Source organism: Sus scrofa, chromosome 1 (assembly GCF_054392235.1).
Source record: "Sus scrofa isolate SSC_HxYL_T2T_F1_AM1 chromosome 1, Sscrofa_HxYL_maternal_Yorkshire_Landrace_v2.0, whole genome shotgun sequence".
In the NCBI taxonomy this organism is placed as follows: domain Eukaryota; kingdom Metazoa; phylum Chordata; class Mammalia; order Artiodactyla; family Suidae; genus Sus; species Sus scrofa.
In genome coordinates this window covers 76,794,599-76,821,035 of record NC_139383.1, presented here as the reverse complement: position 1 = coordinate 76,821,035, position 26,437 = coordinate 76,794,599, and the positions used below count along the sequence as shown (strand labels likewise).

The following is a 26,437-nucleotide window of genomic DNA, read 5'->3' as shown; positions in this document are numbered from 1 at the left end:
GGGTGTGGGGGCAGGTAGAATTTTTTCTCTTTCATTACAATGTTTTTGTAGTGAAAAACACCCACAATCTAATATATGTACATAAAAATTTGAATATGGTGATTGAATTGTGTTTATTTCAATGAGATTGAATTCCCTGTTTTTCTCTCCCTCCCCCTTTCTAGTGATTTGCTATTTATTTATTTATTTTGCTTTTTTAGGGCCGCACCTACAGCATGTGGAAATTCCCAGGCTAGGGTCTGAATTGGAGCTACTGCTGCCAGCCTACTCCACAGCCACAGCAATACAGGATCTGAGCCGCATCTGCTACCTACACCACAATTCACGGAAACACCACATCCTTAACCCACTGAGCAAGGCCAGGGATTGAACCCTCATCCTCATGGATACCAGTTGGATTGTTTCCTCTGTGCCACAATGAGAACTCCCATGATTTGCTGTTCAGTATTGACTACAAGAATATATTCTAACTTCATTATGTACTAGGAAAAGGCAATTTTCCAATAATTCTAATATACATATAGTCAGTGATGTTACCCAGACACACTAAGTACTAACTTTTATAGAATAGTAAAGATTTACAGTTTTTTTCTTTTTGTTTATTTTTTCTTTCTGTTAGTAGAGAATACAACTAATACTATTTTAGGCAGGTTTTTAAATATCATTGCTTTTTAGTTCTTGGTTTTATTTAATGAAAATCTTAATGGTTTCAGCAAATGTAGGCATTATAACCACATAAATATTGTCACATTCATGCTCAATGCAGATTCTGTTTTGGTTTTATCTTATTATTCAAATTATTTTTTGTGTGTCTCATTATTGGCTTTTAACAAGTAATCTTAAAATGTAGAGAATTTGGAGTTCCCATTGTGGCACAGTGGAAACGAGTCCGACTAGGAACCATGGGGTTGCAGGTTCAATCCCTGGCCTCACTCAGTGGATTAAGGATCTGGTGTTTCCGTGAGCCGTTGTGTAGGTTGCAGATGTAGCTGGGATCTGGTGTTGCTGTGGCTCTGGCGTAGGCAGCCAGCTGTAGCTCCGATTAGACCCTTAGCCTAGGAACCTCCATATGCTGCAAGTGCAGCCCTAAAAAGATAAAAAAGAAAAAGAAAAAAAAAGAATGTAGACAATTTATTGCAACCTTGATTGTGTTTTATTGACACAGGCAAAGACTATATGTTATTATATTTTTTTTAAATTTTCAGCATATTATTAAGTTTCACCGTGCATCAAAAGCAAATAAAAAGCCCATGCAGCTGCCGAGATCTATGGTTAAATCATTACTTTACCAGATTCTTGATGGTATCCATTACCTCCATGCAAATTGGGTGCTTCACAGAGATCTGGTAAGTATGATTCTTTTAAATTGATCAATTTTTTTCCCTTTCTTTTTAAAAATATCTTTTTTTCTTGGTACAATTATGATGAAGGTTAAATATAGAAAAATTTGAAAATGAACAGAAGCAAAAAAGAAGGAAATAAAAATCACCCATAAGCCTATGATCAAAAGATTACCATTATTAACATTTGATGTCTGTTCTTCTACAGCTATAAAGTCTGTAGTTTCAACAAATGATTGGAATAATATTGATGGAACGGTCATGGCAACGAGTACTTTTTGATTCTTTTTGTTTTTGTAATTTTGCTCATCATTAGCAAAAACATTATTAATTAAAGACTGGGTTCCTGGGAGTTCCCATTGTGGCTCAGTGGGTTTAAAACCAGACTAATATCCATGAGGATGCAGGTTCAGTCCCTGGCCTCCCTCAGTGGGTTGAGGATCCAGTGTTGCCTGCAAGCTGCAGCATAGGTTGCAAATGCAGAGCAGGTAGCAGATGCTGCTGGGATCCAGCACTGCTGTGGCTGTGATGTAGGCCAGGCAGCTGTGGCTCTGATTCGACCCCTAGCCTGGGAACTTCCATATGCCACAGGTGGAGCCCTAAAAAAGAAAAAATTGGGGGGGGGAGGAAAAAGCATAAAAGACTGTTCTCATTGTTTTTCAAAACTAAACTGAAATAATGACAATGCATCCAGTAAACAGAATGTTGTTAGTATTAACAACAAGTACATGAATACATCTAATGGGGGAATGTACTTATTAGGCATATTAGCCACAATTAAAATGTTTGATTTTATTTTTTTACTCACTGTACAAATAACATAGGGTTAATGTCAAATTATATGCTATTCATCTTTTCATTGTTAATCCTTTTAGTTCATGTTGATGAATTTTTTTTCTGTTACTTTATTTTTCAGACATTGGGTACTGAGTAGCTTTCATACCCATGAGTTTACAATTGGAAGCTTTATTTTGCAACCCCCTCACTCCCCGCCAAAGTGGTTTCATGATTACTTATTCCTTAGGATTTTCAAGATTCTAGGGATATGGTAGGAATAAATTTAAGTCGATTCCATTTTTTTGTTTAATCAAGGACAAGTATTTATTATAGAAAGGAATGAATATACAAGGAGATCTAGATAGTACTCCTTGCTACCTTGTCAGTCAGGCCTAGTCATTTGGTTTGACCACCTCTTGCTGTGGCACTGAAGTTAAATTGGAGCCAAATGAAAGGGCCCACAAAGATGCATTTACCATTTCAGCAGAAGCAATTCACCTCATAATTTTAAACTATGGTTCTCAAAGCCTTCCACCTGTCCACTTTACCATTCCCATGAATGAGCAGGTTTTTAAATCGTTCCTGGGTACATGAGATCGTTCTAGGTCAAAATCTCCTTCATGAATTGTTTTAGATTTTAATTTGCCATATACTTAATGTAGCTTAAGTGAGTTATACTTTTCATCTTTGAATCATTGATCAGAATCCTTTACTAAAATCTTTAGTAAATTAGTAAATTATTCTCAACTCTTCTCTTTTTTCATAAAATTGTTTATTTTTGTTCTAAATAGCATAGATTAACATATTTTATTTGTGATGTCATCGCCTGGATATCTAGTGGTATTAATACCCAGTATGAACAGGGCTGGGTTTTCTCCCATCTAAATTTACTGCTGCTTTAGTGTCCTCTATTTTGGTTATGGCACTACCCTTCTTCTATTCTCAAACTTTTTTTTTCTTTTTTTTTTTGCTTTTTAGGGCCACATCTGCAGCATATAGAAGTTCCCAAGCTAGGGGTCTAATCAGAGCTGCAGCTTCTGGCCTACACCATAGCCACAGCAATGCCAAATCCAAGTCACATCTGCGACCTACACCACAGCTCACAGCAACACTGGATCCTTAACCCACCGAGCAAAGCCAGGGATCGAACCTGCATCCATGGATTCATTTCTGCTGTGCCATAATGGAATTCCTCACAACTTCTTTTACCCCTTCAGACCCTTATAATTTACATCCAGAACTTGCCTAGTCCTGTCAGTTTCACCTCTAAAATATCTCTGCCATTCATCTGTTTCCATTCCTAGTGCCCCATTCCTAGTTCAGGCCTTTATTATCTTTTTCTGTAGTGCTAGCCTTTTAACTTGTCTCCATGTCAGCAATCACTTTCCCTTCCAGTCCATTCTAAACCTTCTATATAATTACTCATGTCCTGCTCAAGAACTTTAGAATAGTTCCTCATTAATTCCGGACTAAAGCTCTAGGGTTTTTTTGGCTTTGAGTTCTTATCAGGTATAGCTCCAACTGCCTTTAAAATTTTTCTTCTATATCCCTATGATCTTTCCTTACACTGTACGATTGAACTATTACTTGTTTTCTGGATCCTCCTGAGAGTTCCTGCCTCAGTGGCCTTTATTTGTCCTGTCTTAAACCCACCCCTTACCCCATCTCTATGAATTTAAATATTACCTGACATTTGGGACCCGCACAAATGTTAAAACTTATCCTCATATCCATCCCTACTTGGAAATAATCTCTCCTTCTTGTTGGTTGCTGTTGTACTTCATCTTTACTTCTCTTAGGGCAATTATCTATTAGTGCTCTAGTAATTTAAATAGATTTAAACATCATCTAGAACATCAGCTTATTCAGAGAGTAGGGTCTCTGATTCATTTTGGTGTGCTACTGCTCCAGTACACAACAGGTGTTAAGAAAATCTTTCCTTAGTGAATGAATATCAGGAGCAATACTGATTGTTACGGCATGTTTTTGGATCAGGTAACATACGTACTCAGCACACTCCCAAATAAACTTTTATTATTTCTTTCTATTTGCAAAGCATGGAGAGATGAGGACAGAACAAATATGACTGTGTCAAAGACCTTCTTAGGGGTTTGATAGTCTGAGAGAAGAAATATGATCTAGACACAAACAGTTATAAGATAGAATGTGATATGGCAATGTGAGAAGTACAGGCTGAAAGCTTCTCAGGGTTAGAAGAGGTTCTGAGTTGGGGGATAAGGGCGAGTTTCAGAGAGGTGCCATTCAAGCTGGACTTTGAAGGAAGAGCGGAATTTAAATAGGGATGTGAGAGATGAGGGCAACCTAACGGAGCGTTGGATATAAAACTTCTGAGGTGAGAATGTACTTGAATTATCCCATAAAGAGTGTGTAGCTCTGACTGGCTCAGAAATGGCTAAGGTGAATTAGGGTGGTATGAAGGAAGATAGTATGAAGTAGTATGACGCCTGATTGAGGAAGGCCCTACATATCCAGTTAGGGACTTTGTTGGTTAAGTACTAAAAGTTTGTGGGCAACAGAAAAAGTTTGTTTTTTTTCCCCAAATTAAATTATTTTTCTCCATTAAAGCAGCCACTGCTGATTATTATTACCTCATCCGTAGCATGAACACAATATTGAATATGTGTTCTGAATGTGGTTCTGACCTAGTATAATACTGGGTTTATATTTTTCCCACACATTCACCCAATGCCTCTACTCCTTAAGTAAGTAACTCTAATAAGATTTGGAACTTTATGCCAGTAGGAATATCATCTGTGACAGCTTCCTCAGTTCTTTCACTGATCACGAGTCCTGCTGTCTGGACCATACTGTTACATTATTATGGTTTTGCCAAAGTATTTTCAGGAGTAGAAGCCTAAAACTGTATGTTTATTTTATATTCAGTAGTACATATAGAAATATAAAGTATATCAAGTATGAGTCTGGTTAAAAGGAATATGATAGGGACATGTAAAAATTTATTTTTTCTTGTGTAAACCTAAGAATAGAGTTGCAGTTTCAGTCAATGTGTAGGTTTTTTTTTTGTTGTTGTTGTTGTTGTTATTTTTAGCTAGCATTCTACTGTAAGCAAGATCTTGCCCTTCTCTCTTATTTATTTATTTATTTTTTAGGGCCGCACCTGTGGCATATGGAAGTTCGCAGGCTAGGGGTTGCATTGGGGCTGTAGTTGCCGGCCTAAACCACAGGCCCATAGTAACTAGCAACTCCAGATCTGAGCCACATCTGAGACCTCCACCACAAGTCATGGCAACACCAGATCCTAAACCCACTGATTGAGGCCAGGGATGGAACCCTTGTCCTCATGGTTACCAGTGGGGTTTGTTTCTGCTGAGTCACACCAGGAACTCCATTGTTTTTTTGTTTGTTTGTTTGTTTGTTTGTTTGTTTAAATGCTTCATTTCCTATTACTATAAGAAGTCTAGCTTTACACTATTTGTGAGTTACAACTGTTTCACAGTATGTACCGTCTCTGAGTTTCCATTTTGTGTGAGAAACCTAGGAAATTCATACAATTAAAGGTGTTAGAGTAAATATAAACTTGCATGGAATAGTATAACTGAACAAATTTTAAAAAAGCAGTGTTTTGGACTCCACACACAAAAGCATTACATTATCAGTAAGGTTGGTGTTTTTAAATTGTGATTGATTTCATATCTAGAACAGTATTTTAATTATGTCATTTGTATCCAAAATTTAATACAGAAATAGAGAATTTAAATAAAAAATCACCAAGAAAGCTTACTTATATTGAGGAATTGCTTTAAAAGGAAAGGAGAAAAGGATCTAAATATATTCATCTTAGTGGAGAGACAGTGAAATAGAGACATAAATCTATAAATAATTGGGAACTTGTAAACACCAAGGGAGAGAAGCTGTATTTTAATTTTATAGCAGGATATAGCTGAGAGTAAGAAGATGAAATATGGGATGACTCATTTTTATGGGATTGCTATTCTGGTAGATTGGAAGAATGCCAGGATATAGTTTATCTCTTTTTCAAAATTATGAGCTTCTTGAGAGCAAGGTTCATATCTCACTAATTTTTGTATTCCTCACGTTGGCATATTGTTTGTACTCATAAGTTACTTGAATTGAATTTTAGCAAAGCATCTGGCTGTTCCATGTTATTCTTTAGCTAAGGTAGAAATATGTTGGCTAAATGATAGTATTGTTAAGTGGATTTATGGCCTCTTAGTTATAGAATATTGCTACTGGATCAGTGGCATAAACTGAACTGTAAGTTTAACTCTTTTTTACTTTCATGTCTCTGCACCTAGCAGATGGTAAATGCTAAATCTTTATTGAGTAAAGGATTTGAACGAATGCTTCAGGGCCCTCACTCTAGTTCTGTCTTTTAAAAAAGTACTGTGAAAGTCCCATCCCAAAACTCTAAGTTGAGGTTTGAAGGTAATTATTGTTCACAGTAGTGGGTGTGTACAGTGGGTATTTTGACGTCCATAGGCAGAAACGACTAGTCTTTGGTCTATAAACATGGTACATGGAAGTTTTCTGAGATCCAGTTAAGGTAGAAAATAATTTTATATCCAGTAATATTTGGAGATTTGTTTTTAATTAACATGACTTAACATTTTTGGATTGTCAAAAAGTCACTTCTGTTATAGACCTAAAGACTTACTTATTCTATCACAGTTTAATAATAATAAAACTTGTCAATACTTAGCAAGATATGATATAATTCAGTTCATTAAAGAAAATGAGGCAGCTGGAGTTCCCGTTGTGGCGTAGTGGTTAACGAATCCAACTAGGAACCATGAGGTTGCAGGTTCAATCCCTGGCCTTGCTCAGTGGGTTAAGGATCCGGCGTTGCCGTGAGCTGTGGTGTAGGTTGTAGGCACAGCTCAGATCTGGCATTCCTGTGGCTCTGGCGTAGGCCGGCTGCTATAGCTCCAATTAGACCCCTAGCCTGGGAACCTCCATATGCCGAGGGGTGCAGCCCTAGAAAAAGACAAAAAAATAAATAAATTTTTTAATCTGAGATCTCAAAATCTCCCATATTATAACAACTAAGCAAGACTAAAACACTAAAACATTATTAAAATGCCTGCAAAATGCTGGATGATGGCCACAGTAAGATTTTAAGGGTTTCTTTGAAATAAAAACCAGTGAAGCCAGGGATCGAACCTGCAATGTCATGGTTCCTAGTCAGATTCATTTCCGCAGTGCCACAACAGGAACTCCCACAGTTTTCTTCATACCTTGTGTGACAAGGAGCTGCATCAAGTCTTTAATTTTGTCTGTGATAAAGAGGGCCTGATAAGGCAAATGTTTTTATTTCAAAGAAACCCTTAAAATCTTACTGTGGCCATCATCCAGCATTTTGCAGGCATTTTAATAATGTTTTAGTGTTTTAGTCTTGCTTAGTTGTTATAATATGGGAGATTTTGAGATCTCAGATTAAAAAATTTATTTATTTTTTTGTCTTTTTCTAGGGCTGCACCCCTCGGCATATGGAGGTTCCCAGGCTAGGGGTCTAATTGGAGCTATAGCAGCCGGCCTACGCCAGAGCCACAGGAATGCCAGATCTGAGCTGCGCCTGCAACCTACACCATAGCTCACGGCAACACCGGATCCTTAACCCACTGATCCCAAGGCCAGGGATCAAACCCATAACCTCATGGTTCCTAGTCAGATTTGTTAACCACTGAGCCACAACAGGAATGCCAAAAAAATTATTTAATCTTGGTACTTAAGCCTCAGTTTACTCATTTGTAAAATGACAGTAATAAGTACTGTATATGGTTGTTGACTCCATAGTCTTAGCTCCAAAGTTCCTGAATTCTTTCAAATTTCTTTTCTGTAGAAGCTTCTGTACATTCTTCTCAATTCCATCAGCAATCCAACAATGCCCTTTCTTTTAACCACTTTCTTCCCCAGAATTCCTTTAGCCTGATACTCTTTCTAACCCCTTTTGCTTTACAAAGTAGAGCCCTACTATGAATATGAGAAACATGCTTCCTGGTGTTTTTTTTTTTTTTTTTTTTAAAGTAGGCCATGTTTCATCTGGTTTATATTTAAATATTGCTAATACTTGCTGCCAAGCCTTCAGTTTAAAAATATAAAAGTTAAAAAAACTTGCTTACATGAGATCAAAGTTAGAGTTTCACATAACTTTTCATTCTAACGATTCCATCCTAATCAAATGACTATTATTCACTTGATTTATTAACATTCTACTTGAAAGAAGTATTTATTTTAATATGACATAATCATCTTAACTTAGAATGCTGAGCTAACAATGAAAAGTAAAATACGGCCCAGTTATCTTCTAACCTGCAATTTTAGGTGCTTTGGGACAGTTAGAGATCTTATCATGCTCATGTGTCACAATAGGGTTTTTGCTGATGACCTTTGCTTCCTGACTAGTGCCTTAGAGCCATGAGTGGGCCGGCTGCTCATGACTGCAGGCTGCAGGCCGTGGACGGTGGCGATGTCATCCATGTGCAGTGACTCCTGTCCTACTGCCCCTCTGCCCAGGCCTTGTGAAGATGGGCAAGGTAATGTTTCTTACAATGCTCTGGATACTGTGACATACACCTCACAGATGTAAGAAGGTATTATTGAGGTGTTTTCTAGATATGGGCTGTGATTCTTTTGGCATGTCAGTTTTTCCATCGTCCATACACATAGCCCAGTAACTGGAGCTTTCAGCAGAGTCCTGTGCCTCTGTGGGTTTGAGTTGGAGCAAAGTGCTCTACCATCTGTTTAGTAGGTAAGTGATAGACACTAAAAATCACACTTCTAAGCTGGCCAACTTCAAAGCAGACGTGGTTTGACCATAGTGGCCTTTGAGGCCTCGCAAGGTTCAGCTCAGAGACAGGGCTCTTTTGATGATTGCTAACTTTAGCATAGTTTTAGTTCCCTGTACTGACAATACAGGGAACTGCTATATCTAGAAGGCTATTTGCCAAGCTGACTTCAAAGTATCTAAAACGATATATAATCAAGATAAATTCCACAGTGACAGCACTGGCAGAAACTCATTAGAACCAAGGCCCACAGAAGGAGCCCCAGTACTTTGAGGGCTGTGTTTAAATCTGAAGAATCAATTCAGGCATACTATTTTATTAAATTAATTTTATTGAGGTGGATTTTTTTTTTCTTTTTACAGCCATACCTGTGGTGTATGGAAGTTCCCAGGCTAGGGGTCTAATTGGAGCTACAGCTGCCGGCCTATGCCACAGCAATGCTGGATCCTTAACCCAATGAGTGAGGCCAGGGATTGAACTGGCATCCTCACAAACACTATGTCAGGTTCTTAAGGTGCTAAGCCACAGTGGGAACTCCTGAGGTAGAATTTGTATACAATAAGATGCACCCATTTTAATTACTAATTAATGAATTAGGACGAATCTGTATAGCACTATAGGCATTCTATTTGACAGCACCATAGGATGATTTCAAATCTCTAGTGAAAATTATGGTATGTTTATCAAGAAGGGATCTTGGAATTCCCGTATGGCGCAGAGGAAATGAATCCAACTAGGACCCATGAAGTTGCGGGTTCGATCCTTGGCCTTGCTCAATGGGTTAACGATCCAGCATTGCTGTGAGCTGTGGCGTACGCTGGATCCTGTGTTGCTGTCACTGTGGCTGTGGCCGTAGGCTGGCAGCTGTAGCTCCGATTTGACCCCTAGACTGGGAACTTCCATATGCTGCTGGTGCAGCCCTAAAAAGCAAAAATAAAATAAAATAATAAAAAAGAGGGGATCTTGCACCGAGGATTCATTTCTCTGAGAGATTACTTATGATGGTGATTTTGTGCGATCATATTCTTTAGTAAGCACACATCTGGGTAGAAGTCTTCTTTTGGTGAGGGCTGTAGTCAGTTAAGTATGGTTCATTTTCCAGTTGTGCTTTTGTTCTTTTAACCCTGGTTTAGATGCGTCTCTGAGAGAATTGGGTTCTAATCCTGGGTCTGCTACTGTCTGTGGACAGTGAACTTGATTGAGGTTACAGGTTTTTTTGCATTTCCTCATGAATAAAATGAGAGGGCTCAGTGATAACTCCTACCTCTGATATTCTTAATTTATCATGATAAATAAGATTGAATTATTTGATTTGAATATGAATGTCACAAATGTAAACAAAAAACTACTTTTTACCAGTGTTTCTTTGCTGCAGATGCATTGTATTAGTTAATGAACAGGGTAGTATCTGAATGTCTTTGTAGCCTTATTTCCTGGCCTTGCTGTCAATAGGGAATGGATCTTGATTATACTGTTTGTGACCTTGAAGTTAGTTAAATAGCCTTCTAGATACATGTGTTTGTCTGGTATTAAGCTTTTTATAAAGGCTGCTTTTTATTGGTTCTTGTTAGAGAAAAGAAAACCTTATCTCTGCTGTTCAGGCCTGTAACCACTCCTAAAACGCAAAGACAAAGAAGTGCATTGTTAAGTGTTGTGCTGCTCTGGGTTGGCAGGTGCTGTTTACCATGCATACTGAGGTTTAATTAACATAGGTGCCCATTACAGATACTTCTAGAGCATTTTAAGGTAAAATGAATTTAATAATAGCATTTTATATATATATATATATATATATATATATATTTAATGCTTCCCTTTTAAGATAGCCTGCATCTAGTTATAGATACATAATTTCTAACTGGGAAGGCATTTTCGATGAGAAATAGCACTTTAAATAGTGATTAGGTTCTCTGACTACAAAGTCCTGTTTAACTCACAATATACCTAAAGTATGACACTTAGAGAACTATGGAACCTAATGTCCATTTTTCTGGATTTCTGTGGGAGAAGTACTGGCTTATAGACTTAAAATATTTGCTTCGTAAGCATATGTCATACTAATGTGTTCCAGACAGTATGCTGGGCACTGGGAATTCCGGGGTAGCTAAATTATATTCCCTTTCCTCATGAGTGTGCGTTGTGGTGGGGAGGATACACATAAATGGATAAACATAAAGTAATAACGTTTAAAAAGAAATTGCAAGGTATATTCAGGGATCAGCTCTGCATGAGTTACTGAGAGCACAGAAGAATACCTGACTAGTTGGGATGGGTCTCTCTTGGAGGACTTGCACTGAGTTGAATCTGAAAGATGAGGAGAAATTTATAAGGAGGAACTGGGGAATGTGGGTGGGGAGAGCACTCCAGGCAGAGGGGACAGCATGAATAAAGGCGAGGGGTAAGAAACTGCATGCATTTGGGTGTTATTGGGGCAAAGCAAGAAGCAGTGAAAGAAGAGGGAGAGAGAAGTAGGAACTGGATTACAGTGGAACCAGATTACAGCTCCCAACATAGGGATGTGCCGCATTGGTTTGAGGGTGCAGCGATGGCAGCTCTATCAGGCTCAGGTCAGCGGCTGGTTGAGAAATGATGAAGGCCTGAAACAGGTCAGGGGTAATCAAGACAGAGAGGAGGGGAGATAAGAGATCACTCTTTAGGAAGATAATCAGGCCTGAGGATTAATTGGAGTAAAGTGATAAAGGACAGGTGTTCAGACTTCTGCTTTTGTTGACTGAGTGACTGAGAAGGGAATACCAGCAGAAAGAGGCAGTAAACACTCAGCTTGAGCAAGCTGAATTTGAGATTGACTGTGGAGATGCCCAGCACACAGCTCACAGAGAACCTCTAGATATATATGAGTTTAGAGACCGAGAGGTATAGATTTTGCAGTATTCACATGTGGGTGATTGCTGAAACTCTGGAGTAATTAAAATCAGGACTTTAATAAATCTATATTCAGAAGTAAATTCAGCATATTTTCTGGTAAGTGCTTACTCTAGTTTCTTTTAACTTCTTTTAAAATTGAGAACTTGTCTATCAAAGGACCATGAATACTAACCACTGGCCATTTTTATTCATTGATTTATTTGTTTATTCATTTAACAAATAAGATTATATGCCTGGATTTCGGTAGATACATAAATTGGTAACAGATGTATCTTTCCTGCCCTTTAGGAGGTTGCAATCACAATAATCCGATTATATGTCTAAATCCTTTACTTTCAGTGAGATTATTTTAAGGGGTAAAGTTACAGTAGACTGATACTATGGGCAAATGTCTATTTTGTTTGTTAAAAAAGTAGGTATCTTACTCGTGGTTCTTTGCGCTGTTTGTTACAACACAGAATCTTATTTGTTCAAGGCGAACAATGGAGAACAGTGTGAAGAAAGGAACATAAACTGAGGGTTTCTCCTGAGAATGTACTTCTGTATCAAATGTGATGAGAGCTGTGCCAATTCTATATTTAAATAAAAGAATAGTTATAACCATTAATATTAGGCTAGCACTGTTCATTGTTCAGAAACTAGTCTGATTGATACTGGTTTTTTTTTTTTTCCTATTACTCAACATTGTAGACAATTGTGTTTGCGTTTTTCTGTCTTTATTGGTGCTGATGAGAGTCATCTTGTGTGTTTCATATTTTTGTCACAAATGTCCCGGGGTAGAGACTGCAAAACAAATGTAGTAGGATAATTGTATATCTTTAGGCTATTTTTTTATGATGTGCCAATTAACTGAAATAAATTTAACCCTATGGGGGGAAATCGATTCTATGAAAGGAAAAGGTAAATCTAGAATACATGTAAAACATCATGCATGTAGATTCAAGAATTAACTAAATTCTGCTAAAATGAAGATATTTCAAGAATAATTTCCAAGTCATCATATTGTTTATCACATTATTTCCCTGACTTTTGCCTTTAAAAATACAATTTAACTAAAACGAACCCTGCAGCCTTGATTTGTCTATTCGATTTTATTGCTGATAAACTTAAATGTGAGGCATCCAACTCCTGCCATTTCTACTGTTTCTATGGTAACCAAAGTGTGCAAACCCAGCAGTATCACTTTCTTTCACAGCTGGCATTTTGTGTTCACAGTAAGAAGAGGGGTTTTAGTAAAGCATAGTCCGTGTTAATTGGGATGTAACTAGGTCAGAACAATTTTGGTAGCCTTTCTTCCTTCTTTTAGGTTTGTATGTGTGGGTGTGTGTGCATGAGTTGCAGTTTCCTTTGTTTTTTTAAAAGCATCACTTTCACTTAATCACCGTCTAAGTTAGTCTTTTGAAAATTAAGCAATCATAACATCTGCAAACACACCTCATTGGAATCTTGAGGGTTAGATGGAGTTGCTTTGAGACTTGCCCCTAGCTTGGTAGGTTGTTGAGTATTATCCTTAAGCAAAAGGAAATTGAAGGAGTTCTGCCGTGGCACCATGGGTTGAGAATCTGACTGCAGTGGCTTGGATCACAGCTGCAGCCCAGATTTAATCCCTGGCCTGGGAACTTACATATGCCTTGAAGATAAAAATTTTTAAAACAATTTTTTAAAAAAGGAAAGGGAAATCGAAGAGTTCCCTGGTGGTTCAGCAGGTTGAAGATCCAGTATTGACACTGCTGTGGCTTGGGTTGCTGCGTGGCGTGGGTTTGATACCTGGCCTGGGAACTTGCATATGCTCCAGGTGCAGCCAAAAAAAGGGGAAAAAAAGGAAATTGATGTGAAAATGCCTTGAAAAGTTAAATGTATTTTAATGGTGATTATATTATTTATTTTGTTTTTATTTTGAAACATCAAGTATGACCTTAACATTTAACTTACTTGTCCAAAGGGGCAGATAATCCCAGTTAAGAGGTGAACACTAGAAAATGATTCCCTCTGCAATTCTAGATTTTAACTTGACTGCAGGAGCCCTTTTCTGTGGCTCTTGGCCAAGCCCTGGGTTGCTTACTCAGACTATAAAAAGAGTTCATAGTCATAGCTCCCCTAAACCACATCACTGCTTCTGCCCTCATCTCAGGCTCTACATGAAGACCCCACACTTAGAGTTTCCATAGGTTCTAGTATATCATGTCAACAGTGTTCTCTCCTAAATCAGAACTAGCTAATGCTCTTTTCTCTGTCTCCTCATTCCATCGCGGTGCTCATATTCATATTCTGTTTCCATATAGCGTGACTTCTAACGAGAAATAGCTAACAGTGATCCCAGGCCATCTTCCTGCTTTTTTCCCATTCAGCAGCTCATAATCTACTTTCATTTCTACTAGGAAGCAATTTTTGTTCCGTTATCTCTTTGTGTTCTTATATCTTTATTTTTAAAGGATTTAAGCTCAAAATCTAGGAATTGCAAATAATCTAATACAGCATACATAATATGGTTTATTTAATAATTTTACAATTAAAAAAAACTTCATATCCCAGAGACTCCCATTCTCACTAAAGGTTTGAAAGAATGTACTCTAAATCTGCCTTTACCTTTCCCCCATTTATTTGGGTCTCCTTTACTGTGTCTGGCTTCTGTAAGTGCACAGACAGAAATTATTTTTTTCTGAGTCACCAGTGACCTTTCAATTATCCCACAGTTGCCTCTTCTCAGCTTTCATTCTGTTGCAGCGGAAGACCCCTCTTCCTTTTAAAACTCAGTTTCAAGAACCCTATACCATCTATGTTTTCTTATCTTAGAGCTTCGTCAGCTCCTTCATCGGCTCTTTTTCTTCTACCCTTTATTCCTCTCAGCATTATTTTTTCTTATATTAAAAAAATACCATTTCAGGAGTTCCCACTGTGGCTTAGCAGAAACAAACCCAACTAGCGTCCAAGAGGATTCAGGTTTGATCCCTGGCCTCACTCAGTGGGTTAAGGATCTGGCATTGCCATGAGCTGTGGTGTAGGTCACAGACACGGGCTCACATTCTACCCTCGTTGCTATGGAGGTGGTGTACGCTGGCAGCTGTAGCTCCCATTCGACCCCTAGCTTGGGAACTTCCATATGCAAACCGGCAGCCCTTAAAAGCAACAAAAACAAAAACAACAAAACAACCCCCCCCCCAAAAAAAAAACAAACATTATGGACATATGTAATGTGGAAGGAAATGATAAGTCTCTCCAAACCCTACTGTCAGAGATTGGGCAGAATCTATAAATAAATTATGCAATTTGTAAAAATCATGGGTAAGACAGAAAGATAACAAAATGCTGCTAATGCTAGTCATGTAAAACTTAGTCTTTCCAGGCCCCCACATCATTCGATATGATCAGCAACCCCCTCCTTAATCTTTGTCTCAACCCTCCCCTGCCCCTGCTCCACCTCTCCTCTCAGGTGGACTCCAGCCACATTGACCTCTTTGGTCTCTCTCCAGTAAGCCAGCCTGCCAGCTCACGGAGATTTTTCCGGACCCCCCCAAACACCATGATCTTGCTCTGCTGCCATTCTTGTGGCAGCCCTCATCAACTCTTAGAGCATAGGCCAGACAGTGCTCAAGAACCTGTCCAGTTCTGGTACCCAAATAACTTGTGCCCAAAGCAGAACACTGCAAGCAGCAAGCAAGCCATTCCTTGGGTGTTTTTAGAGTCCTCAGCACCTTGTCACTCTTTCTCCCTGATTCCTGCTGTTCTCCCTAGCATGTCTCCAGTTCCCCAGGCAGACTCCTGCATCAGGCCTTTCAACTTGCTCTTCCCTTATTACACACTTTCTTCAGGTTTTACCCCAATGTTACTTCTCAAGGAGGCAGTCCATAAAATAATGCTGAAAATAGGAGTTCCTGTCGTGGTGGCGCAGCACAAATGAATCTGATTAGGAACCATGAGGTTGTGGGTTCAACCCCTGTCCTTGCTCAGTGGGTTAAGGATCCGGCATTGCCCTAAGCTGTGGTATAGGTCTCAGATGTGGCTGGGATCTGGGGTTGCTGTGGCTTTGGCATAGGCCAGCAGCTGTAGCTCCAATTAGACCCTTGACCTGGGAACCTCAATATGCCATGGGTGTGACCCTTTAAAAAGCAAATAAAATAATGCTGAAAATAACATTCCAGCCCCCTCCCAACAGTACCTATCCCCATTTCTTGCTTTTTTTTTTGGTCTTTATCGTCTTCTTAATATATGCTAATATACAAAAGAATATTTGGTATATTTGTATGTACCTTACAAAGCATAATAGTCAAGAACCTGTCACTTAACCCAGTAACTGGAATCTTACCATTATCTTGCTTCTATTTACGTTTTTTCCCTCCTCCTGCCTCCTCCCAAGAGGTAACAAACATCCTGAATTTTAAATCTATTATTTATTTCTTTAAGAAAAAGTAGGTTTATCACATTGTCTATATGCCTAAACAGTACAATTTTTTTTTTTTAGCTTTGCTTGGTTTCAAGCTTTATGAAAATGGCATCCTTCTGTATATAGTTTTCTGAACTTGTTTTTTCACTCAACGTGATGCTTCCAAGATCTGAACTTTTTTTTTTTTTTTTTGTCTTTTTGCTATTTCTTTGGGCCGCTCCCGCGGCATATGGGGGTTCCCAGGCTAGGGGTCGAATCGGAGCTGTAGCCACTGGCCTACACCAGAGCCACAGCAACGCGGGATCTGAGCCGCGTCTGCATCCTACACCACAGCTCACGGCAACGCCGGATCCTTAACCCACTGAGCAAGGGCAGGGACTGAACCCACAACCTCATGGTTCCTAGTCGGATTCGTTAACCACTGCGCCACGACGGGAACTCTGATCTGAACATTTTTTAACCTTTTTCTGTAGTTCAGTGACTTTCATTGTTGTTTTAAAATTCATTGTGTGACTTTACTACAATTAATGTCTCCATTTTTCTATTAGCTAGAAACTTGGGTTGTATCCAGTTTGTTGTTTGTTGCTTTTTTGGGGGGGGTGTTACAAACTGTGCTGCTGTGATCATTTTTTAATGTATCTAAATATGGAATTACTGAGTCAAGGGGTATACAATTGTTCACTTTTGCAAGATGATGCCAAATTATTTTCCAAAGATGTTATACCAATTTACTCTCCTACCAGCAATGTATTGGAGTCTCCGCAACCTACTTCCTACTCAACTGTTCTTAATTTTTACCAGTCTACTAGGTTAAAAATGATATCTCCTTGTGACTCTAATTTGCATTGCCCCCATTATTGATGAGATGTAGCATCTTTTCATATACTTAGTGTTTAAACATATTTCTTCTTTTGTTAAATCCCTGTACATTTTGTCCATTTTCCTCTTAGTTTTTTTTTTTCATATTTGTAGGTGTTCTTTATTCTGGATACTAAATCTTTGTTACTATTATTGATATATGTGGCAAATACTTCTTCCCATTTGTGCTTTGTTCTTTTTATTTTCCTTATCTTTGATGATTGGAAGTTATTTTAATAGCCAAATTTTTTCTTTTATGCTTATTGTTTGTATCTTGTTTAAGAAATTCTTTCTTATCTCAAGGTCAGAAAGATAATCTCCAGTTTTTTTCTCTCCCTCCAGAGTTTTAAAGTTTTGCTCTTCACATTTAATTCCTTAATCCTCCTGAAATTGATACTTATGGTATGAGATGAGGATTCATTCTACTTATTTTTTCCCCATTTGGATAACCAGTTGCGCCAGCACCATTTATTGAGTAGTTTTTTCTTTCTCCGCTGATTTGAAGTTCCTCTTCTCTCAGTATCACTGTTCCATCTGGGTTCTCTGATCTCTCCTGTTGCTCATTTTGTCTATCCCTGTACCAGTACCACATTGTTTTAATTACTATAGCTTTAAATAAATCTTGATATTATGCTTTTGTTTACAAATTTTTTTATTATAGTTGATTTACAATGTTGTACCAATTTCTGCTGTAAAACAACTCACTTATATGTATACGTACATCCTTTTTTACATCCTTTGACATCATGGTCTCTCCCAGGAGACCAGATATCATTCCCTGTGCTATACAGTAGGACCTTGTTGTTTATCCATTCTAAACATAATAGTTTGCATCTATTAGCTCCAAACTCCCAGTCCATCCCACTCGCCCCCACCCCACCCCCTGGCAACCACAAGTGTGTTCTCTGTATCCGTGAGTCTGTTTCATAGATAAGTTCATTTGTCTTATTTTTTTCTTTCTGGGGCCGCACCCACAGCATATGGAGGTTCCCAGGCTAGGGGTTGAATTGGAGCTGCAGCTGCTGGTCTACACCACAGCCACAGCAACACCAGATCCGAGCCACCTCTGCGACCTACACTGCAACCCTACACCACAACTCATGGCAACACTAGATCCTTAACCCACTGAGTGAGGCTGGGGATCAAACCCGCATACTCATGGATACTAGTTGGATTCTTAACCTGCGAGCCACAATGGGTATTTGTCTTTATCTTTCTTTTTCTTTTTCTTTCTTTTTTTTTTTGTCTTTTTACTTTTTTTTCTAGGGCCGCTTCTGCGGTATATGGAGATTCCCAGGCTAGGGGTCTAATCAGAGCCGTAGCCACTGGCCTATGCCAGAGCCACAACAACTCGGGATCCGAGCTGCATATGCAACCTACACCACAGCCACAGCAACACCAGATCCGAGCCACATCTGCGACCTACACTGCAACCCTACACCACAACTCATGGCAACACTAGATCCTTAACCCACTGAGCAAGGCCAGGGATCAAACCCGAAACCTCATGGTTCCTAGTCGGATTCATTAACCACTGCACCACGATGGGAACTCCTGTCTTTATCTTTCTGACTTACTTCACTTAGTATGAGAATCTCTGGTTGCACTTGATATCATGCTTTGAGCCAGATTCCTCTCCTCATCCCTACCCCTAACACTTTGTGAGTATCTTGGCTATTCTTAGCTCTTTGCTCTTCCACATACATTTTTAAAATCAGCTTTTCAAGTTCCACAAGGAAACTCTGATGAGATTTTGATTGAAATTGCATTGAATATACAGACAAGTATGGGGAGAGTTGATGTCTTTACTATATTGAGTCTTATCTATAAACATGAGCTCTTCATTTATTTAGGACTTCTTAATGTCATTTAAGATAAAGTTTCAAGGTGTTCTGTATAAAAACCCTATACATCCTTTGATATATTTATTCCTAGGTACCTGATACTTATTTTTTTTTTTATTGTTGATGCTATGGAAGTGCTGCCTTGGAAAATTATATTTTCTAGCTTTTCTTTTCTTTTCTTTTTTTTTTTTTTTGCTGGTATATAGAAATACAGTTGACTTGTTTATATTGTTTAAGTAGCCAGAAACCTACTAAACTCTCTTACTGTTGCTAAAATTTGTCAGTAAATATTTTGGGCTTTCTATGCAGATAATTATATCATCTGAAAATAACAATAGTTTTGTTTCTGTCTTTCTAATGCATATGCCTTTAATATTGTTTTAGAGCACCAAACTTATAGTACAGTGTTGTTTTTAGATGGTAATAATGGGGCATTATTCTTGATTTTAAGGGGAATGATTCTAATGTTTCCTTCTTAGTTTTTGATACATACCTATTATCAGGTTAAGGAAGTCTTTTGTAGTCTAACTTGCTGTGAGTTTTTATCATGACGGGGTATTAAATTTTATCAGCTGCTTTTTTAGCTTCTATAAAGATAATTATATCATATTTCTTCTTTAATATGTTAATGTAGTGTTGTACTTATATAGATTTTCTTATATTAAGCCATTCTGGAATGCCTGTTTCTGGACTTGGCTTAATGCTATTTTGTTTAGTATTTTTGCATTTGTACTTATGAATGGGGTTGGCTTGAAGTTTTTCGTTCTTATACTTTGTCTAGGTTTGCTACCAAGGTTATACTGGCTTTCTAGAATATGTTGGGAGTATGTCCTCTTTTTATATTCTCTAAATGTTTGAATAAAATTGAAACGATCTTTCATTGAAAATTTGGAGAAGTTGTCTCTTTGATCATCAGTTTTCTTAGTAGGCAGATTTTTACAGTTTCAATTTATTTAGCACTTTTGGGTTTCTGCAGGTTTTCTAATTCATTTGAGTCAATTAGTACATTTTCTTGATTTTGCCTATTTTGTATACATTATTATTTATTATTTATTTATTTAGGCCACACCTGTGGCATATGGAAGTTCCTGGGCTGGGGATCAAATTCAGACCATAGCTGCAACCTATGCCACAGCTGTGGCAATGCCACTGGATCCTTAACCCACTGTGCCAGGCCGCAGAGCAAACCCACGCACCAGCATCAATCTGAGCTGCCTCAGAGATAGCACTAGATCCCTAAGTCCCTGTGCCACAGCAGGAACTCCCACATATTTAAATTAATGGATATAAAGTTCTTCAAAGGGTTCCTTCTAACCTCCATGGAATCCACAGTTATGTTCCTTTTTGTAATTTCTAATATTGTCTATTTGCCCCATCTCTCCTTTTCTTGTAGTTGTCTTAAAGGCTTCATAAATCCTCTCTAGTTCATAGATTATTGCCCTTTCTAAAAAAAAAGTTTTATTGAAGTATAGTTGATTTACAAGGTTGGGATAATTTTTGCTGTACAACAAAGTAACTTAGTCATACATATATAAATATCTATTGTTTTTTAGATTCTTTCCCACATAGATTACCACAGAATACTGGCTAGAGTTCTCTGTGCTATACAGCAGGTCCCTATTGACCAATCATTCCATATACCTCAGTATGCATATGCCAACCCCAAATCCCCATTCCATCCCTCCCACCCCCCAAACTTGTCCCATTTGGTAACCCTAAGTTTTTAAAGTCTTTGAGTCTGTTTCTGTTCTGTAAATAAATTCATTTGTATCCTTTTAAAAATATTCCATATGTAAGTGATATCATATGATTTTGTCTTTCACTAACTTCATTTAGTATGATAGTTTCTAGGTCCATCCATGTTGTTGCTAATGGCATTATTTCATTCTTTTTTATTGCTGAGTAATATTCCATTGTGTGTGTGTGTCTGTGTGTGTGTGTATACCACATCTTCTTTATTCCTACCCTTAATTTTATCTTTTTACTTCTGCTTTCTTTTGGTTTAGTCTATTGAGGTTTTTTTTTTAACCTCTTAACTTAGGCACATAATTATTTTCAGCCTTTCTTCCTAACATAAATGTTTAAGGCTATAAATTTCCCTTGTAAGTACTGCATTAGCTCCATAGGTTTTGATAGGTTGTATTTTCATTATTTCACTTCTGAGTATTTAAATTTTTCTTCATACTTTCTCCTTTATTTCTGAATAATTCAAAGTATTTTTACATTTCCAAATATATGGAGTTTTAAATTTATACTTTTGCAGTTGACTTTTATTTTAATTGTATTTTGATCATAGAACATAATCTGTTTGAAAATAAGGCCTTGCAGTTTCTTGAGACCTGCTTGAATACAACAACATTTGTAGATGCTCCATGTATACTTGAAAAAAAAATGTGTATTCTCCAGTTATTGGGTAAAAGTTGTATAGATGTCTGCTAGATCAGCTTGTTAATTGTGTTCTTTGGGTGGTCTACATCTTAATCTTTTGTCTGCATGACATATCAATAATTGAGAAAAGTTGGAGTTCCCATTGTGGATCAGCAGTAACAAACCCACTTGATATCCATGAGGATGCAGGTTTGATCCCTGGCCTCACTCAGTGGGTTAGGATCTGGCGTTGCCATGAGCTGTGATGTAGATCACAGATGAGGCTCAGATCCTGCATTACTGTGACTGTGGTGTAGGCCCGCAGCTGCAGCTCCGATTCAACCCCTAGCCTGGGAACTTCCGTATGTTGCAGGTGTGGCCCTAAAGAAAAAAAGAAGTCTGTTAACATTGGTCTTTTCCCTCCCTGAAATTATATCAAATACACACACACACACATACACACACACACACACTCACACACATCAAGTACATAGCAAGTTTTTAGGTGTGTTCCCTCTTCCTGATAAATTTAACCTCTGTCATTTAGTGACCATCTCCACTCCTAATAATGCTTTTGTCTTAAAAGATATTTTGTCTACACAACTATAGTTGCTTCTTTTAGCAGTTTGCCTTATGTATCTTTTAATAGCCTTTTATTTTTGGCTTTTATGGTCCTTCTGCTTAGGTGGATCTCTCGTAAGTAGTATACGAATGGATTTTGTTTTTAAGCCAATATGGAAATGATTTGCTTTTAGCAGGAAAATATATGTTTTTAGTCCTTAGGCCTAAGTTAGGAAGTTTTTCCTTCAGGAAGGGTTTCCTTTTGCTTCTGCTGGTTTACTTTAGTCCCCTTGAGTTTCTTGGCTGATTGTCGGGTAATAGGCTCAGATCCCTCACCTTGCTGGTGGCTCAAGGCTCAGCGTTCCCGCTGAAGTGTGTTATTGACATCTGCCCTCAGGCCCATCCTGCCTATCCTTCCTTCTTCAGCCATTATTTGGGGTGGAGCCAGGGGTTGTTGTAGATCTCTTCTCTCTCTTATGAGATCAAGGATCCTTCAGAAATATTTCTTAGGCAGCATGTGGTTGTTCCATAATGGCAAGGTGTTCTGGAGCACCTGCTTAGTCATAATACCAGATGTGGAACTCTCATGTATTCTTGGTTTATTTTTTTCTGCAGTACTTATCAGTATCTGACATACTGCATGTTTGGTATTACTTCAGTAATAGTATACTATATACTTGGTATTTATTATGTTTCTTTTCCCTCTAGAATGTGAGCTCCACGAGGGCAAGGATTTTGCCTGTTTTTGTTTACTACTATATTTCTAGCATCTAAATCACTGCCAGATGCTCAATCAATATTTGAATGGATGACTGGGAACAGTAGAAAAGGTGATGCCAAAAAGCAATGCCAAGTCTTGAACTTTTACCTTGAAATGCCCTTATATGTTCCTCCATGACCATTATCACAAATTAGAGTCCCCTTACTTTTTCCTGGACTCTTGTAGCCCACTTCCAACTGGTCTGTTTACTGGGTGGTCCATCTGTCCTATCCAGTTCATCCTTCACAAGGCTACCAGAGTTTTCCCCTAAGTATGGATCTGATTATCTCACTGTCTTGTCTCAGTTTAGCCTACAGAATACATTGTTGTTTCTTTAGTGTGATATTTTATTCCCAACATAGTTCCTAACATTATTTCTACACAGAGCATTCTATGCTCTAGTCATATGAAATTACTTGAAGGCTCTCCCAATACGCCATGTCTGTGGGGGAGGGGGGTTGTAACAATGCTCTTACGTTTTGGGTTCTCTGAGCCTGAAAAGTCATTCTTTTGTTTATGCTTGTCAAAATCTTAGTCATTCTTGGAGCTCCCATTGTGGCGCAGTGGAAGTGAATCCGACTAGGAACCATGAGGTTGCAGGTTCGATCTCTGGCCTCCCTCAGTGGGTTAAGGATCCGGCGTTGCTGTGAGCTGTGGTGTAAGTCACAGACATGGCTTGGATCTGGCGTTGCTGTGGCTGTGGTGTAGGCCGGTGTCTATGGCTCCAATTAGATCCCTAGCCTGGGAACTTCCATATGCTGCGGGTGCAGCCTTAAAAAAGACAAAAAGACAAAATCTTAGTCTTAAATTCATCTAAAGTCATCTCCTTCCTAAAGATTATCCTAATATTCACTGAGACTCATCTTTTCCCAGCTGTTTATTTTGCTGTTTTGGTATTCTATTAAGCTGTCTGTCTGTCTTTCCCTCCTAAATATTAAGTTCCTTGAAGTCAAGGGCTTCATGTTTTTCCTCAAAGTGTGTACAGTGGCTTAAGAATAATGGATCTTTGAAAAATAGTTGTCAAACTTGAATTTTAAGTTTGGTTTTTGTCTGATGCTATTTTCGTTTTTCTGCTATAGCAAACTGATCTTGTGTCCTTTCTTCAATTATCACACTCCAGTGACAATAACTTTCAAATCTAAATCTTCCTATTTCCACCCTCCTGGCTAGTGTGACTAGGGCCTTTCACATTACTCAAACTCAATGTGTCATTGCCTTCTCTTGTTGTTGTCCCTCCCAAATCAGTACCTCTCATAACTTCTCTATCAGAAGGGCACCATTCTTCCAGTCACATAAACTCAAGCCCTTAGTGAAATCTTTATCATCCTTTGTCTTAATCTTCTGCCTTCAACTAGTAGTCCTGTTAATTTCTGCTTTAAAATGTTATTCAGCTTGGAGTTCCCACCGTGGCTCATTGGTTAACGAACCCGACTAGTAACCATGAGGTTTCGGGTTTGATACCTGGCCTTGCTCAATGGGTTAAGGATCCGGCATTGCCATGAACTGTGGTGTAGGTTGCAGACATGGCTTGGATCCTGTGTTGCTGTGGCGGTGGTGCAGGCCTGGTGGCTACAGCTCCAATTGGACTCCTGGTCTGGGAACCTTCATATGCTGTGGTTGCGGCCCAAGAAAAAGATAAAAAGACAAAAAAAAAAAAAATGTTACTCAGCTCCATTAACTTCCTCTCCATTTCAGCTGAGAAGTCCTCAGATGAAGCCCTGAAGCCCTTATTACCTCACATCCCAGTTCTGGTACCTCCCCCTTTCCTATAATCTCACCGCCTGTAATATAAAGGTCAGATTGCTTCACCTGGCATTTAAGACCGCAGGGTCTAAGTTCACTGTACTATCTCCAGCGTGAGCCCTCTGCTTTCTGTCAAGTCAGTCTTACTCTCTGCTACGCTTACCTCATTCATAGCCCTTGTGCTTCTGCTCTGCCATGCTAGCTTGGGTTCATTTTTCAGGATCTGGATAATGGCCATACCTGCTGCCCCCCATCTCCAGTAAACATTTCCCTTAACAATGGAAACTAGTTCATCACTTCCTCCTTTGAACTTTTTTTTTTCTTAGTTATCGTTTTCATTGAATCTTAAAAAAGAGCTGGCAAATTGAAAGAGATCTTAAGAGTAATCTAGTTTAACCTCTAACCCAAGACCTCAGTCCTCTCCATAACTCATAATTAGCTTTCATTTCTAGTATTATACAAAGATTCTAACATTTCTACTTGTACAGTGAGCATCTGGAGGCTAGGAACTTGGTTTACTATGCTTTTATTTTTCCTCTTAATTCTGAGTATGGTTAGCGTGGTTCTTTGTCCCTAGAAGACACCACCAAGGATATACTCGTTGATTGAATAAATGAATCATGATTTTTTTTCTGTAAAGAGTTTACAGAGGAGATTTACTTGGGCAAAAGCCTATTTCCACAGTTTCTCTGTTCCCAAATGTCTACAAATAAGGATGGCTTAAAAGATGGTGGATACATTTGCAGCCTACTCCTTTCTTCATATAGCTGTGTATTAGCCTTGGTTTTAATTTTCCTACATCTTGAAATTATATTTGGAATTTCTCACTTTTGCATGAACTATAGCTGAAAATGTGTATGCATTTTAATGGAGTCTGCTGAATGTTGATCATGTTTTCCTACTGTAGTTTAGAAATATTTAGCAAGGAATATACCATTTGATTCATCTAAATGAAGGTAATTATGTTGTAGTTTGAAATTTTATATAAAATTTTTCAACCACAAAAGCCCTTTGTTGTGGGTGGCAATAGGACCGCTTATAATTTATGCAGGTTTAAAAATTATTAGTACTCATTACTTCTGTGGGGTAAATAGAAATGATAGCTTTAATTCCTTTGTGATTATTTGTATGATATAATTTTGAAAATAAAATGTTTCTATAGCAAAGATGTTTTTGGAAAGTTAGTGCTAACTTCAAGTATGTCAAATGCTTTAACTATGTAGAGGGTATTTGATATTCAATTATAGTTTTGATGAAAATCCAAAAGTGATATTTTCATAAGAACTTTTTTCCATTTTAGAGCATGTCAAAAGAATAAATATAGTAATTTGAATGCTCTATTTTTATTTCTAGAAACCAGCAAATATCCTAGTAATGGGAGAAGGTCCTGAGAGGGGGAGAGTCAAAATAGGTAGGTAATTATTTCTAAAATAATGTACTAAGAAATTGAAGTGCCTGCAAAGATGGTTTCCCTTTTTAATATTCTTAAGTAGTTAATTTTAAAATTACTTCCTCACAATATTTGTAGAAAAGATGTTGGGAAATGTAGAGAGCTTATAAAATCCCTCAGATTTATTCCCCAAATAAGTTTCTGTAATTCTAAGCTTAGGCAAGCAAAAAATTCTTTCCCACACAATACCCCAAGCATGTGTTTAATGCTCTTACTGTCCTGCACAGTTACCCTAAAGATAAATCCCTAAATCTTACTTTTGTCTCAGCTTTACCAGATGTTGTTTCCCTGAATACATCCCTCCCACCCTGATCTGATACATACAGATCTTCACAGATTCCCCCTATCCTCTCCCCCCACCACATGCCCTGTGCCAGATACCAACAAATCTTTTCCAAATGAATATATATATATGTTTCTAGACTCTCTTACTTGCCGGTCTTAGATTAAGCTACTGGCATGAGTCTTATTTCTGTATTTAAATTTTCTTTGCACCCTCGAAGATTCTAAAAGAAACTGGCATCCTTTATACCTATGTCTTATTTGGGGAGAAAATGAGCTATGAAATGCTTTATTCTAATTTCTTATAATAAAGCTTACATTTACTGAATGCTCATTTTAAAGAAAGACTTTAAAATAAATTTCGTTTCATCAACCTGCTTTCTTTGCTATTAGAATATAT

The 26,437-nt window shown here is 38.1% G+C and overlaps 1 protein-coding gene across 22 annotated transcripts in view; it reads left to right on the top strand.

Moving 5' to 3' along the window:
- The window catches only part of CDK19 (cyclin dependent kinase 19), a 203,883-nt gene that overhangs the window by 142,189 nt on the left and 35,257 nt on the right, over positions 1-26,437 (top strand). For 18 of the 22 annotated variants that reach the window (XR_014807164.1, XM_084963043.1, XM_084962987.1 and 15 more), the window contains 2 exons: positions 1,206-1,346; positions 25,659-25,716. Coding sequence is in view for 17 of the 22 variants with exons in the window: in XM_084963043.1 (XP_084819169.1) it covers positions 1,206-1,346; positions 25,659-25,716 (199 nt within the window). In the remaining 5 variants the exon portion in view is untranslated. The remainder of the gene's footprint in view (positions 1-1,205; positions 1,347-25,658; positions 25,717-26,437) is intronic. The other 4 variants (XM_084963063.1, XM_084963051.1, XM_084963067.1 and 1 more) reach the window with 1 other exon arrangement.